Genomic DNA, 17,836 nt, shown 5'->3' with positions numbered 1-17,836 from the left:
CACGCTCTAATATATTTAAGTTAATAATTTTGTAGCAAAAAAAAAAACCATATTTTATATACGCCATGACATCATAATTATTTGTAAAAAGACAAATATAATTACATCATGAATCAAAATACAATATAATATAGTTTGAGTTGATTTAGTTATGATATGTTTTTTACTGCAATTCTGTTGATTGATGAAGCACTTTGTTAAAAGATATGATTAATATTTTATTTTCTTATAAATAAGAATGCATTCTGCAAATTTGGTTCCATGCATAAGTTTTACATATAAATCAATTATATATTCTTAAAATATCTGCAAGAAAAATCAATTTCAATATGTCGAGATTTTCGTAAAATTGATTATTAATATGAAATATTTCATATTATTTTATGTTTAGTATTAACATAATATAATATTTCTTTCTTGTGTGAATGCAATATGTCATAATTATTGTTCAGGCAAATTAATATTTTACTTATATATATTTCTATATATTTGTATATAAATAGTTTAGTTATTTTAGTATTATTATTATGATATACATATTATGTATTTATATTAGAGAAGGTTTAGAACAAAATTACTCTCCTATAATGTATGCATCGAAAATATTGAAATTTGATCAAATTAAATTCCACATTTAATTTATGTGGAATTTATCTCAATGTGCGAATATAAATTCTTTCAACAATAAATGTTCATGATTATTTATTTTTCCCTATTCCTGTATATATATATATATATATCTATAATATCCAAGTAATATTATAAAAAAATTAATACAATTAAATATTGCATAATATATTTGAAAAACGCGCTTATATCATATAGTAATATTGCGGATCTGAACGTCATAAAGTGTTTGTACTATCCTCCAATCACGTCGCAGTATTAGATGGAAAGATTTCATTGATTAGTCGACTTCAGTTACTATAGAAAGTTACGCAATTGTGAGCGTTACTTAAAGTATAGTCAAAATTCATTACTCGCTATTGTATATCAAATAATATTTCATTGAAGATCAACCTTAAGACGACGACAGGACATTGGTGGCTCCTGTCAAAGGTTGATCGAATGGATTTTAATGTCAGTGAACGTATCTTATAATAAGTTAAATTGTGAGTGATAAAACAAAAGTTTTATCGTTATCATCTATTCTTAGTGTGAAGTAAGTATCACGTACCAAGTTATACTCTTCCTTTTCTTAATAACTTGATTTTCTTTTTATATGGAATGTATTACATTTTCATTAAGAATATATTCACGATTCTAAAAGATGATTATAATTAAACGATAACGTATAAATCTGAATGTACTAGTTTTCTGTAAAATAAATCTGAATAATCTAATGTCAATGTCATTATGACAATTCAAGTTTATGTTATAAATTTTATAATTATAAAAAAAGTCATTTACTCTTTCACAACACGTGTAAACGAGCACTGATTATACCTACTTGTTATTGACGTGACACAATTTCCAAATTTTGTATTCTCAATTTAATCTAGCCTCAATTCGCTCTACACATCTACAGTGTTATTTTATTACTATTGAGAACAGAAAGCTATTATAATCTTCAAATCAGAATCAACTAATTGTCTCATACCTTGTATATTTTTAATAAACAATTTACGAATTTTTGAAATATATATCTTTGGGTAAATATATTAAATGTATATTTCAATGTTTATAATAGTAATAATAAAAATAATTTTTTTCAATAATACAGATATATAATAAATATTTTTAAAGCAACCAAAAAATGAATAATTTTAAATTTAACTACTTTTTATAAAGGAGAAGAGAAAAAAATTATAAATTTATATTATAAAATTATTATTTTTATGTTGCTATATTTATACATGATTCTATATTGTCTGTTCTATTTTGGTTATGCGTAACAGCGAGCATTTCATAAATTTGATGTCTAAATTATTGTTTTTTATAATAAGTATATACAATTTTATAAATAAAGTATAAGTACTTATTAATAACAAATACAAAAATGTTAATTATTATTAATATTGAAATGAATTCTTATGAAACTTTCTCTCTAATCTAAGTTAAACATTTTATCTTCTATTTCTTATTTTTTATTAATACTTGCTGATAACAGAGCATTACATAAGTCCTGCTTATATACAATAGGTAACTGTCTCTTGCATATTCTAGAAATATTATATTTATGTAGATATTACAAATAACATTAAAATAATAATCAATTATTACATACATTATTACGTTTTTAATATTAAATAATTAATCCGTTCATATTTTGTTCCTTTTTATTTTTATATTATTTCATATTTCACAAAAATGTTATAAATAATTAGTATAGCAAAATATAACCAGTGTATAAAATAGATTTGGTTATGCACAGTGATTCTGTTAATGTTTATTTATAATATTTGAAATGTTCATAAATAATAATGAATTACGAAATGAAAAACAAACGTATTGATATTTGTTTAGAAAAATCATGCAAAATGTATTTATTAAATATTACTTTTTTCGGTTCGATGATTTTAATTATGGTTAGGTTTACACTTCGTAAATATACACATTTTATCGATCGAGTTGTTTTTTATATTCTTTTTAATTTATATTAAGAATAATAAATAAATATAATACCCTTATTAATTTTTGATAAATATCATTATTTATAAATCAGACGAGTATGAAAAATGATATTCAAATTAACTCATTCAAATTAACTTGGAGTGAGAATAACGTCTTCATTAAAAAATTAATTACAGGTTTAAAAAATAAATACTTGTTTTCAATGGCGCAGGAAGATTCAACCAAGCCAATTCCCAATCAATTTAAGTAAGTAGAATGTTGTATGATCTTACGATGGTCTTACAATTGCTAAGAAATAACTATTTGCTGATTTCAATTGTGTCCTATTAAAAATGAGATCGTCTATTTAAATTGTTATACGAGGTCGATCGTATTAATAAATATAATGCAGTTTATTATTAAATAAAATTCATTTATTGCATTTTATATTCATGTAATAATAAATTGACACTATAAAGTCATATTTTTATTTAATAATAAATTATATTTTGTATACAATCATATTTGATTTTCGCGCGGTTTTTTTCGCATTTTTCATACGAATATTTGAAAGAGTAAAATATTCGAAGAGCAAGTTCTATATTAATACAATATCATTTATCAATCTCGTTTATCAATATTATTATCATTTATCAATCTGTCAGAAAATTAAAGGAAAATTGATTCGAGTATTCGAGGACATTTGTATAATTTCAGACTTTTACCAAAAATAATAAATGGAGGAATTGCCGGAATTATCGGCGTATCTGTAGTTTTTCCTCTAGATTTGGTAAAAACACGTTTACAAAATCAAGTAATTGGACCACATGGCGAACGTATGTATAGCTCGATGTAAGTAAAAACTTTGATGAATGAGAAGTCTACTTAATGTATTTGTATGTATGTCAATTAAGTGTTTAAATTCTCAAGGTCGCTTTAAAAATATCTCTGACGTAATAATAAAGTTAAACTACAATTTACCTGTTTCTTTAATCGATAATATTTTATTCAAGACCCTTATTAAAAAAAAAAAAGTTAATAATAAAATAATTATTTTTATAGGTTCGATTGTTTTAAGAAGACTTATAAAGCAGAAGGCTATTTTGGAATGTACAAAGGATCCGGCGTAAATATTTTATTAATTACTCCGGAAAAAGCCATTAAACTCACTGCCAATGACACATTTAGACATTATCTCTCCACTGGTCCTGGGTATGTTTATGTGGATGTTTAAATACGTATCGACTATATTTTTATCAGGTACGATGTTCAACCAGGCACTACAAATCGACGAATTTTAACAAGAGAATCAACGTTTATAATTATTCTTCGGGTTTATTCACCATTCGTTCTTTTCTTTTTTTTTTTTTATTTTATTTTTTTAATATATTATCATTTAATTAAAATATCGCACAAATAAATTTTTAACTGCACTTGCATCGATAACAATTTTTCTCCAAAAAAAAAAAAGAAAAAAAAAAAAAAGAAAAAATTTAAAGAAAAATTCACGAACGTTTTTTTACACAAAATTTTATAGATTATCATTTATACGATTATGTTCTTCCGTAAGAAAGCATATATCGTGTATGGATGATACATGAGCCTGACAACAAAAATAAAAAATCAGACGACGGCAGTAAAAAAAAAAGTATTTTATCGCTGAGGGGATGTGTACGATACAAGCAGAATCGTGAGGAATCTCTATAGCGCAAATGCTACATACACTAACAAAAAAGTACGTGTAAAAAGTGTCAAATGGTTGAGTTGAGATCCGTAGAGCATTTTTTGGCGAGTTCCGATACTAACAATGAGATTGCAATAAAATTATATAATTTCTGATATTTTTTTTTGTTTCACTTTTATTCGTAAAAAAACTTATTTATATGATTGTTAATGTTATTAACTATAAATTCTCGCTAAAAAATGTCGTTATAGTAAATTGTCAGCACTGGATCTACCCTATTCCTCTATCTAATTATGTTAAAAAAAAAAGAAGAATAATAATAAAAAAATAAAAAAAATAAAAAAAAATAAAAATAAAAATAAATGAAAAGAAATGGTTTCTGACTTTTAACAATAATCTTAACATGTAATATATTTTTATGTTATGTGTTATAATGTGTGTGTATACTGATTTCATTAAAATAAGTATTATGCACGCTGCACAAGCAGTGTATTTTTATTGCAATCGTTAAGTTATAACGTTATAACTGAAATTGTTATAAAAGTTATAATGTTATAATTAAAGGTTATGATGTTATAATATAAAAAAAGATATGCTAACACAAATAAGGTATACATAAAAAAATACAATTGTGCAATTTCCCACAAGTAGATGTGATTGCAATTTTAATTACTAAATTACTTTTACCATTTCCAAAGCATATGACTTTGTTATGTTAGCCCCATTTGTATTGAATTTAGTGTGCAAATTTTTTAAATTCTTTCGAAGATGTTAGTCTTTTTGTTTCTTTTTTTTTTTCATTAAATACTATAGCCAGCAACTGCCATTACAACGTGAAATGTTGGCCGGAGGCTTAGCAGGAGCTTGTCAAATAGTTATTACTACTCCAATGGAATTACTTAAAATCCAGATGCAAGATGCAGGTAGAGTTGCTGCAGCTGCAAGAGAATGTAAGTAATTTAAAATCTGTGAATTATAATTATTTATTTCTTTTTTACTTAGTTTCATATTATAAATATTGTGTATGTGTACATATAATCGTTTAATATATATATATGTGTGTGTGTGTGTATATATATATATATTATTTCTTAAATTGTTACTTTTACAAATACTCGCATTACCATTTATACAAATAATTCAGAATATATTGAAATATAATTATTTATCAGATTTTATAATATGTCTTTTTTTTTGTCATAGCTGGAAAGACTGTACCAAAAGTATCAGCGTTATCTTTAACTAAGGATCTTCTTAGACAAAGAGGAATACTAGGACTTTATCAAGGAACTGGAGCAACGGCACTAAGAGATGTTACGTTTTCCATTATTTACTTTCCTTTGTTTGCTAGACTAAATAATCTTGGACCAAAGCGAGAAGATGGATCATGTAAGTTATCAATCTACTTATTCTATATAAAATATATTTCTCAAGTATATTTTTAAAAATATATTTTCAAATATTCTAATAAATATACTCAAGATAAAAAAAAATTCTTTTAGAATTAATAGATTACTTTGAAAATTTTAAGTTTGATCCATTTTATAATTAGTTTCTTTTGCCTATTTATAAATAACGAATTTCTTTGGGACTCACAAACAATACAGCCTTATTACAGTAAAAGATTATATAATATCTATATAGTTATCTAAGATGTTTTTATTAAGATTTATTTCGAGCAATGATAAATCTTTCTACAAAATTACAGCAGAATCAAGCATGTATTTAAGATACTTTAAATATAAAATAATTATAGAATTTACAGTTTTAGAAACATATATATGTTTGGTATCTCATAACTTTAGTAGAATTCACAGAATATCATATGAATCTCCGTAGTTATACATTAATCAAACAACATTTCATTCTTGCTAATACTAATGTCCATACTTATAAGTACTTGTACATAAATGCACTACATTTAAGCAACATATTTACCTTGTTATTTTTTCTATATCATTGATATTATCATTATAATTAGAAGTGATAAAGCAGACTTTTTTTATATTACTGTGTATAATCACAGTATACTTATGAATTTAATAAATATGGTCTTTTATCCAATGACATTTGTTTGAAACAAAATAGTCATGATACTTTTAAGTCATTACACGATTTAAGTCACTTACATAATTTCCTTTGATACAGTTATAATTATATACTTTATGCTCTTAAAGATACAAATTGATGAAATACATCTAAAATATGAGGATCCAAATCTGGGGTAAATAATAAAGTTTCTAAAGTTGATGAATATTTCTGTACTTGTTCATGATGAGTCAAGAAAACTTGTTGTAGTCGTCCTATGGTCCATTTGTACCAATGAGTATTATAATCAATACCATCTGTATCACATCTTACTAAATGCTCAGAAAGAATCATTATAAATCGTTGAAATATGATGAGGAACAAATTTTTCTGATTTGCTTGGGCTGCTTCTAGTTTTTCCTCCATTCTTTCTACAACATCTTCTGATGGTTTCTCTCTATTACGGTCCTTATTAGTGTCATCATCCTCCGATGAAGAACCAGATCTGCTTTCAGCCCTTCTCAATTTTTCTCTTGCTTCTGTTAATTCTGTAGTTAGTTTGATGACATGTTTATTCTTTTTCCTTATTGTTAAGTGCAAAATTTCCCAAATATAAAGTTTTGTAAATTCTGATGCCATTTCTTTGGAAAATATCCAATTTGCAATAGCACTACATTCTATAATTCCAGTTTTCAAGAACTTATCTGTTAATACTACGATCATTTGATAATGGTTCTTCCATAATGCATACATATTTCTTAATATACATATTTCAGCTTCTTCTGTTTCTGCAAGTACTTTAAAGACATAATGAAACTTTCCTATAGCTGCAAAACTATGACTAAAACTTTTGGAACCAAGATTAAGTAAAGTTTGAACAAAAACATCAATTTTTAATGGATTAAAATTATTTGTTTCTTCATGATCCTTAGGTCCTGGCAAAGTATTTAGAACATTCAAAACTTCTTCAGGTGTACATTTACGTCTTATAGATACAACTAGTTCATGTGCTGCAGCGGTACCAGGTAGAGAGCTTGCTCCTTCTGATGAATATTTATATACAGGTTCTGGTAGTGCAGGTATCAATTCGGTATATGATTCTGGCATCATGTCACGAATTCTCTGATAATATGATAATCGCAAAGCTTTTAGCAATACTTCTCTAATAAATTTTGGTCTTGGATGCTCCGGATCACGTTGTAAACAAGAATCCCAATCTTCCCAAGACCATCGGAATTGAAAATTACTTAAGTGATATGCAAACCACCAAACAAAACGATCGAAAGCAGTAGCTGCCATGCTGTCTATTCGACGAAACAGAATTTCTGTTGCTTGGGCCAATACTTGTGGCATTGTTGAAGGCTGTAGTTTACAAAGTTCTATCAAAATTGATCCATAACATATTTCTAGATGTTTTGGTGTTGGCAATCTAAATAATTCTCCAAATATTACTTCCACTATGCAATAGTCCAAAGGAATTTTGGCTTTGTATGGAAAATTTAATAATTGTGCAGCACAATCTTTCCTTTCAAAAAAATAATTATTAATAATCTGACGTAAATGTTCCTCTATAAGAAATCTTTCAATAGCATGGCTTCCAGGTAATACAGGTCCTTCAGCAGGACAATCTGTATAATCAAACATACGAAAAACAGCAGTAGGCAATGGATAGGTACAATTTTCATGATGTGGAGGAGGTATTATTGCAGGCAAATTGTGTTGTAATGCTTCACACAAAATAGAGTCAAAAGCAAGATATGGTCTAGGAATATGTTTTTCTGCCCAATTGTCTTGTCTAAGTTTTCTTACTTGTGCCCATAAACAATCCAAGTATTCTTCTTGGGGATGAGGCGTGTCACTTGACCAAACTCTTAACGCTGGCTGATGTTTCTTGTTACGCTTATTTAAAAATATTTCTATGGTTACCATTAAATGATCCAATTCTTGTTCTTTTTTCTCATAAAGTTCTCTTCCGACCCATGGTAATGTTGATAAAGCAGCAAAGACGTACCAATCGCGTCTTACTTGTGGTACACTATCTTCATTCGCAGCATCTAGCATATTATCAAATAACTGCATTAATGAACCACATGACAAAACGTGACAATTTACTAAATCTGCAAGGAACCTGAGCGAATATCTTGCTACATCCCACTTGCATGCCTTCAAAGCATCTTTGAAATTCTTTACCATATAATCAACAAATTCACCACCAAAATTAAAATTCTTTGCATTCAATAATCCAACTAAAGTTGTATAAATAGTACATTTTTCCGGCATTTTAATAGCACAATCTGTTAAAATGCGAAGTATTTTACTACGAAATAGTCCAAGGTCAGCTTCCAAAACCGAAGCAAGTCCTTCCAAATTGCTTTCCAAGGAAGACGTAGATTTTTCACCTACTCTTAGAATTAAAGATTCTAAACGATCTTCAATCTCTTGATTTTCAGAAACACGCCTTCGCTTTTTATAAACACGTTCATATCCATCATCTTCTTCGTGAACTCTTCTACGACTCATTTTCTCAATTATAGAAACAATGTAAATAAGATTTTTATTCTGTACCCTTATTTACAGCTACGTTTAGTAGTTTTAACGGTTTACTTGAAATTACATACATACATTTACGCTGAATGATGAAACTTCACACTTCTCGATTCAACGATGACGCGACAATGAGAGATGTCGCTATACAGTGGTCAAATTTGGGGTTAGAACTTCTATGATAAACACTCGAGGGCGCTGTTGGGCGTTGCCGCCATTTGATATATTATTTAAATTCTAAAAGTACAACTAATTATTTTGTTCTTTTTCAGCTGTATTTTGGTGTTCGTTTCTTGCTGGTTGTGTAGCTGGATCCACAGCTGCATTATTAGTCAATCCTTTTGATGTAATTAAAACAAGGTTACAAGCTATTAAGAAAGCACCTGGTGAACCTACATATGATGGTGTAATAGATTGCATTAGGTTAATAAATTTATTATTGTCTTTCTTCATTTTTTTTTTAACATTAATTTCAATTATTATGCAATTATTTTCTTACAGAAAAACATTTGTTAACGAAGGAACCGTTGCATTCTTTAAAGGAGGTGCATGCAGAATGATTGTCATAGCACCATTATTTGGAATTGCACAAACTGTTTACTACCTAGGAGTTGCAGAGTGGATTTTAGGTTTAAAATAAAAGAAAGTTAATATATGTGCAAGCGGTACCATTCAATTACTCTGGGAAACCGACAATAATTGGCATAGAAATATATTTAAATGTGTCGTTTAAAAGCTATCTCATTAACATATTACATCTAATGCTATTAGATTGTCGCATATTTCCATATCTTCTATACAGCTGCTTGTCATTTTCTTTGTATAATAAAGAACTACAAATGCATATTTTGTAGTTCAAAATGATCGAAGTTACTTCTAATGTATAGCTTATATTATTTAATCGAATCACAGCTTCTATCATGCACCAAAAGCAAGTTGAACTTTGTACTGATTTTGAGAAATATTATATGTATGTATACGTGTATATATATATGTGTGTGTGTGTGTATATATATATATATATACACATACATGTACATATACAGGAAAGCTTAGGAAATATTTAGAATAAAAATCCATGCTGGGTTCATGGATATAATAATATTGTCTTTTGTTGCCTTAAATAATATTCATGTATCTTTTAGATGTACACACATATATACATATGTGTGCATTTATGCGTGTTAATAAATTGATTATGAAAACAAAGTTTATAAGGAAATAAGAAACTAAGAATATTTACCATATCCACGTTATTAGTTATTAGCAAAATAATGCAAAAAACGAAAGTTTATATAAATAAACATTATCTTCTTCAGTGAATTAAATTTATTTTACATTATTTTTTAATCGCTGTACAATATTTGTGATATGAAATTTATTATAAATAATGTAGTACATACAATTGCATTAAATTGTTGCATGCTTTCATTCACATTAAATTGAGATAAAACGAAGAATATCTCATCTGGAGGTCGGATAAAATATAAAATTGTGAAAAGAAGGATACCATATAGAAACCAAATTGTAAAAATTATATACATACATTCATCAAAACTTAGAACAGATATATATGGACATATACACACATACACATACATACGATGTACTATACGCAAAAGAAGTTTTTTTTAAGAACAATAATAAAAATAAAAATAAAAAAATAAGGTTCAAGAACGAGGTATTAAGAAGTTATATTGGCACTTACAAGTGACAAATTTTAGCGCGCTATAGAATAAGTAGACGCGCTAATAGCTCTATAATAATTATTATCATACATATGAATATGCATCACGGATGCAATCGATTTTATTATATTTATTGTATATTTTATCACATATAGTATATCGTCTAGAAAATCCTTAGGATAATCAGCTAACGATTACGAACCACTGATAATGAATATTCATTCATTATATATATAAAAGAGATAGAAAGAGAAATATGAGGATAGAAAAGAAAAAAGAAGCAAAAAATAAAAAAAAAAATAGTAAGTAGATTACATTGATAATCTTATTTGAACGATATGTTTGAGAAAATAAAAGAATTCTGTCATTAAAATCATGATAAAATTATTAAGGATAAGGTACCCAATGAGGCCATGTTTTTATGATGCTGTAAAGTGCATCACCAGGACTTAGGGTTTTTGATACTTGTCGATGACCAAGTAATTTATAATCCTTAGCAATTTTTCCGGCTTTAACTCCTAATTCGATGATCCTTTGAGCGGCATGTAATTGAGCTTTGGGTGGTACTACAGAGTTGAACGTACCAATGAAAGATATTCCTATACTTCTATTGTTGTAACCAAAGGCATGGGCACCCATATAATCCCAACTACGTCCAACATAAGCAAGACCGTCACCACCAACGAGAAAATTGTACGCTATGTCCGACCACTTTCTCGATTCAATGTGAAAAGTCTGTGCAAATCTCACATGGAAAGTACATTCCGATTGCGTCTTACAAAATTCAGTGGCCGTGTGGCTGATGATAACATAAGGGACAGGTAGTTTCATCTTCGTCAAAGTTTCCATTGGTGGCTGTGCTCCCCATTCGTTTCTTTCGACAAATCGTACGTTGTCTACTATAACACCTAAAATGAATTTGTTTTTATTTAGATAATGAATTTTTTTATATTTTTACTTGGTGAGTCAATTTTGTTAATCATACGTTGATGCAGTAGAGTAATCAATTTTTGAACTATTATATTCAATTTATAATGTTTTTTTGTATTATATTAATATTAAAGATAGTGTCACTGATGCTAGTTACTGATAAGAATATTAGCAATAGTAGTAATAGTAGTAGTAATTAATATAATCATTATATATATATAATATATATAATATTATATTATATATATTATATAATATATATATATATATATATATATATATATATATATATATATATATCGATAAAGCTAGAGTCTTGATAAGAACAATCATAAAGCAATTGCAGAAGTAAAGACAACGATAATTACATACAACACATATATGTAAATATCTCTTATAATATATATCTCATAAGAGAAATAATTTCTTAATTACGAACGTCGGTATATTACCCTCGAGAGAAGAATCTGGTATTTCCGGGAAAAGAGTCGGTGAGACATCGTATCTATGAGAAGTATTTGTGAGAAGTACAAAACTCACGACGATCATGGTCACAAGAATTAAGGCTATTGTACATAAAAGTGCAGCACATCGCCACGTCCATAGCCATTTTGTTACTATAAAATAGCGATAAATTAAAAAAGGAAAATAATGATACAATAGACCAGAATCATTTTATTTGATATTTTTTCACCAATCAATGTGAAAAAGATAAAGAAAATTTTAATGCGTTAACGTTGATTATTATCAATAAAAAAATTATGTCAACGATTCGGACATGCCAATCTTCTCGTTGCAAGCTGAATAAAATTTGAAATAATTTACATACGAGAGAGATAAACACATTTTATGAAATTAATCGATGAAATCCTACGTGATCATAATACATTTTTAAAACGAATCGATAAACACGGTATTAGCAATATAAAATGAAATATATTATAAACGAAATCGAATTTCTATACTCATTACGATACAAATGAAATTATTGAAGACACAATTTGAATTTTTAATCATATCAAACATACAACTTTTAAATGATTACAGAAGATACATTTTACTCAGCTCTTTGATCCATTTTTATCTCTTTAATTATACTTAAAAAATTCATGCACTTTTCACTGAATTAATTCTTTCGCATCGAAATTCAGAATTTTATTGGCAAGATATTTTTTTCCTTTACTATTACTTAGGAAATAAACTTAACATAATTTTTTTTTTATTTGTCTCCGTATTTAACTGAAATCCTTAATCCTATAGATCGAAAAAAAAAATTAAAATAATTATTATTAAGGAGTTACTAAAAATTTACTCATTTCTAACGAGGTAACACGTTCCCCGATATATTTAATCGATCGATCGATTTTTATAGAAGTACATGAATTTGCAACAGCAATAACATTTTTCAAAATAACATTTTGTACGATCAAAAGTGAAAGAAATCAAACATGACGAAGACAGAAAAAAAAATTGTCTATTAATAAGTTGAATAAAAATTCAACCGATCGATTTGCCGTTACTAACATGTCTTCACTTTTTGACGTTATAAAGCTACTATAAAAAAATTTTCTATTATATAGACTTTTATATAAAGGACTTACATAGTATTTGTCTACTGGTAATTAGATCGAGATAATACTTAAGACCCATTCAATAAATAAAATCGATAAACAATTTGATTATACATTTTCATTTACATACATATTGAATTATTATATGCTTATTATATATTTTTGTGGGTAAGTATATAAAAAAAAAAATCAAAGAAAAAAAATATTACATTATATTAAACAAATCTGTGTCATGATGTTAACCATTAATCTATATTAACATTTCTTAATACCTAAAGAAATGATATAAATAGCTTAGAAATAACTGATCCGATCTTTTTTCGCGACCCTTATCGCTGGAATGTTTTATCGTGACGTTAAAAAGATAACGTTTATATATATATATATATATATATATATATATGTATATACATATATTATTTATATATTATATATATATATATATATATATATATAAAGGATTAAATCGAATTAATAAATATTCTTATTGAAGCTATCTTTTTATATAAATTAAAAAATAAAATGTCCACGATATAAATTAATTAAATAATTCTTAATTAGTATGATGATAACAGATGTCCTATTTACTGTAAAAATCATGCACATCTGTAATCTTCGTATCGCCTATCATATCTTTGGCCATTTTTGATTTTTAATTTATTTCGAATAAACACACGTGCCTAATGTTTAAGTTCGCTACGAATAGAAACCTAATTTACATGACGATGATGATATTTACGTCATAATCGCGATACTTTATATTTTTAAATTAAAAATTTAACATTTCCTGAACGAATGAAAGATATATGTAAATGATTTAGCGAGCTAATGACGAAAAAAAATAATTAAGTGGGAGGCTTTTCTCTCTCGATGGATGCGTCAATGGACTATAACAAAAGTTCTTAATTTTGTCTTTAATTATCAGGATAAACCTTGTTGCGGCATATGTGTTAGATTTGGCATGCCCATATGAATGAATATGAATAGATAAGAAAACAAACGCAATTATTAATTTAGTTATCAAATATTATCATAAAACAATCACCTCTATCGTAATCGTTCTTTTGTGATAAAATCGGCCTGTTAAGACCAAGATCCGTTTTACTTGATGATAAATCGGAAGCATTAGCGTCTGATGTACGTGTCCCATCATATTCGGTTGTTTCTTGACCCTGTACCGAGGTTGGATTCGTGTAAACGAATTGTTTTATCGTAACTGGTCCTTTGTAAAAGGTCTTGTTACCCAGATGAACGTTCGATGAATTTTTCACACATATATCACCGAAAGTTGATGGATCAGCATTTGGTAAGATCACGTTACCGTTTGGTACTGCCACCTGTTGTTGATGATGCTGCACAACAGTGGATACCGGTAAATCGGCCGTCCATCCTCCTTCCTCTAAATCAGTATCATCGTCGTCTTCTTCTTCTTCGTCCTCCTGCTCCTCCTCTTCTTCTTCTTTTTCTTCATTGTTCGCATTATTTTCACAACAAACAACAACATTATTCCTATTATCTATGTCACTGCACTGCGTAGAGGTATCACCAATACTATCATTGCAATTGGCTGCCGCTGTTGCGATCACTGTATTGTTATTGTCCTTAGCCGATTTTAATTGCTCGAATTTAACGCGACAATTAGGCGACTCACGTGACGATTCGAGTTGAGACGATACGCTGATTATACGATGATCTTGTTCTTTTTGATATAGATTATTGTCTGCTGTTTGTTGGTGCTGTATCAGTGTCACCATACCCGTTTTCTGTACAAAGATTTTCATTAAAATTGCTAATAGTTCGTTTTGAAAAAAAAAGTGAGAGAGGGAAATTCATTTAATATGTGTGTGTGTGTGTGTGTGTGTGTGTGTGTGTGTACATATATATATATATATATATTAAAAAATTATGTTAATGTATAAAAAAGGTAATTATAATTTTAATCGGGAAATGCATGATCTCAGTGGTTTTCCTCTCCTTCTCTCTCTCTCTCTCTCTCTCTTTCGCCGTTTAATTACAAGTTCAATGCAAGATAATATCACGGCAGAAAAGCATATACTCAATTATGAAAATTTCTATCGGTACAATATATTTACCGTAACTATTTCATCGCGAAGGAGATTTATATCGTTAGAAATTTGTAACGATCATCGTAATTTAAGATTAATGTATTATTGCAATGATTAAGAAGAGAGAAAGTTTTTCGTATTATCGGTATATATCGTCATTCATTAAATATTCTTTATTAATGGGCGCTAATTGTATAGTGATTCACGTTAATTTCAAATTAACACGAAACTCGATATTTCTCTCTTTCTTTATATCTCTCTCCCACTTTCTTTCTCTTTTTACTACTGTACTATAATGATAATAACGAGTTTTCGATTACTTCTTCTTCTTCTTCTTCTTTTTTTTTTTTTTAAAGAGAAATAAACAGAATAAATGTCTATCACTGAAAATCTTTCAAAAATATACTACCACATTAAGATAATTAAATCCAATCGATTATTACCTTGTGCAAATCATCATCCACATCGAGCGTGGCCACTCCTGATAGATAAAATAAACGGCGTTGTCTTAATCGTTGTTAATAACTCTTCTTCCTTGATTTTTTCTTCTTATACACTTCCAATGATTTTCAATGATGGCGTTGTAAAATGTAGACGCGAAAAACTAACACTTATTATAATCTTGACGATACTAACACATTTCACCAAACAATTTTCCTTTGTAAGAATTAACGGAGAAACCGAGACATTCGTTTCGTTAGAATGATCTTTCAATACTGTCGTCGTTGTGATGATGGCACGATTTTACGCGAAGGTCAAACTTGAGAATGTCGAATCGAGTCGAAAGACAACGAAGAGAAAGGAGAAAGAGAAAAAGAGAAAGAGAGAGAGAGAGGAAGATATTGGTTATCGATTGTTATGAAGAGAATCTTAAAAAATTGTTCTTTCCTTATCACTAATATTTTTATCTTTCCTCTTTTTCTTCTCTCTCTCTCTCTCTCTCTCTCTCTCTCTCTCTCTCTCTCTCTCTCTCACTCTCTTTATACTTTCTGTTCTTTCCACTTTCAATTTTGATTGCGCGGGTTAATTTAAGTTTTCAGTTGAAGAACGCTCGCACGAGATTGTATTTTCTCAGAAAAAAAAGATCGCACGTAAGTTTTATTATATGTGTTATCACTATCTCACACGATGCCATAATATTATATATGCCACTTAATTCGTACAATCTTATGATTATTCCCGAATAGTAAAGCCATGTTGTTCGTTCGTGTTATCTATTGGCCGCCATTATACGCTACTAGTGACATCTCACGAAGGACCTCAATGATCAGTTTTCGAAACAAAACTCATGTAACATAAATTCTGTTTCCCTATGTTTCCTTTGTTGCTTCGATCTCGTTGTTTACAAACTGTCTTTTGAAAATATAACGCTATAATAATAAGAACTTTTATATTTTTTTCTCCCACTTTTTTCTCTTTTCGATTATACTCTGTTTCCAATCTGGAGGAATGTTTACGTCAGCTACGAATAGACAATTATTATGACGTCACGATTTTTTGATGATCTATTATATATATATATATATATATATATATATATATATATATATATTTAAAATCGATCGATGCTTGTATTCTTTTAATGATACAAAATTAAATATTTAATGTGCATAATGATTTTCTTTTTCCATTTTTTATCATTTTATATATGCTTGTTCACTGTTTCAATATTTGACTTTATAAGTGTGCATATGTATGTATGTGGGCGGACTTTTATGTGATCACGAGATAAAGTTTGATACGCATTAATTTAAATCGATATAATAGTTCAGAAAAATGTATTTTACTAGACTTTAGAAAAATAACAAAGGAAATTAGCGAGCTTATCTGCTGAATATACAAAGGTTGTCGAAATGACAACGAATAATAAACGAATACGAATAATTGTAGACTTCATTTTTCATTTTGATGATTTAAATAATTTAATAAATTTGTTTCTTAATATAACGAAAGTTCTCAATATTTATATGCTTTTGTTATCACAATTCTTAATATTACTGATAAAAATGAAATATAACGAAGACAGCTTAAATTATTATGGATATGATAAAATATTATAGATATGATTATAAGTAGGAAATAAAAGCTTAAAAGATATAATGACCTACTTAATTAAAAAGTAATCAATGCTGATATTTGACCAAAAAATAAGATACTCTCTTCTTTCAAGAAAATTTGATTACAAAATACGTACTATGTATGATAAAGACGATTGGATAATTACCACATTTCATATATCACATAGATATATGAAGATTCATGAGAACGTGTTTTCATGAACCAAAGATGTGATTGGTAGAAGTATACTGCTCGTTGATTGGATATTCTTTTCATCGTGCAGAGAACTCTTCGCTATGATTGGTTGAAATATTTCTATACTGCATTATCATTTAAAGTTGTTAATGCTATTTTGATGTTAAATAAATATTATTTTAATGCCAATTAACAATATATAAAATAATAAATAAATAAATAACATTTACACAGAAAGATTATGATTATTAATACATCATAAATAACATGAACTTACTTATAAGATAGGAAGAATTAATTTTAGAATAAAGATTATCCATATGTCAAAGGTTATATTCTGACAATAATCATTATCAATTTGAGTATTTTGTTACTAAAGTATAATCTATATATAAGTAGAAATTATATGGAATGAAAACATTTTTTTCTCCTACTATTTTAATAAAATTTTATAATAGAATTTTAATCATTCTAAAAAGTCTATAATATAGATTTGTTATTTTTTATAAAGAATTTATC

At 27.7% G+C, this 17,836-nt stretch overlaps 3 protein-coding genes across 3 annotated transcripts; 1 reads left to right on the top strand and 2 right to left on the bottom strand.

Moving 5' to 3' along the window:
- Window positions 1–963: 963 nt before the first annotated feature.
- On the top strand, window positions 964–9,842 carry LOC122632844 (mitochondrial glutamate carrier 1-like). The gene is made up of 8 exons (XM_043820079.1): window positions 964–1,162; window positions 2,751–2,820; window positions 3,271–3,405; window positions 3,616–3,765; window positions 5,051–5,187; window positions 5,441–5,626; window positions 9,082–9,232; window positions 9,311–9,842. Exons 2-8 carry the CDS (start codon window positions 2,777–2,779, stop codon window positions 9,447–9,449), a joined length of 942 nt encoding a protein of 313 aa, XP_043676014.1. The 5' UTR covers window positions 964–1,162; window positions 2,751–2,776; the 3' UTR covers window positions 9,450–9,842.
- LOC122632843 (nuclear cap-binding protein subunit 1) lies at window positions 4,886–8,960 on the bottom strand. The gene has a single exon (XM_043820078.1). It carries the CDS (start codon window positions 8,783–8,785, stop codon window positions 6,401–6,403), a length of 2,385 nt encoding a protein of 794 aa, XP_043676013.1. The 5' UTR covers window positions 8,786–8,960; the 3' UTR covers window positions 4,886–6,400.
- A 257-nt stretch (window positions 9,843–10,099) lies between the features above and the next one.
- On the bottom strand, window positions 10,100–15,953 carry LOC122632783 (peptidoglycan-recognition protein LC-like). The gene is made up of 4 exons (XM_043819967.1): window positions 15,508–15,953; window positions 14,044–14,761; window positions 11,880–12,044; window positions 10,100–11,405 (listed from the first exon to the last, which is right to left on the bottom strand). Exons 2-4 carry the CDS (start codon window positions 14,750–14,752, stop codon window positions 10,885–10,887), a joined length of 1,395 nt encoding a protein of 464 aa, XP_043675902.1. The 5' UTR covers window positions 14,753–14,761; window positions 15,508–15,953; the 3' UTR covers window positions 10,100–10,884.
- Between the last annotated feature and the right edge of the window lie 1,883 nt (window positions 15,954–17,836).

The sequence above is a fragment of the Vespula pensylvanica genome, chromosome 11, assembly GCF_014466175.1.
Source record: "Vespula pensylvanica isolate Volc-1 chromosome 11, ASM1446617v1, whole genome shotgun sequence".
Lineage (NCBI taxonomy): Eukaryota > Metazoa > Arthropoda > Insecta > Hymenoptera > Vespidae > Vespula > Vespula pensylvanica.
The sequence above is the reverse complement of the archived record's forward strand: the minus strand, read 5'-3'. Positions and strand labels throughout refer to the sequence as shown.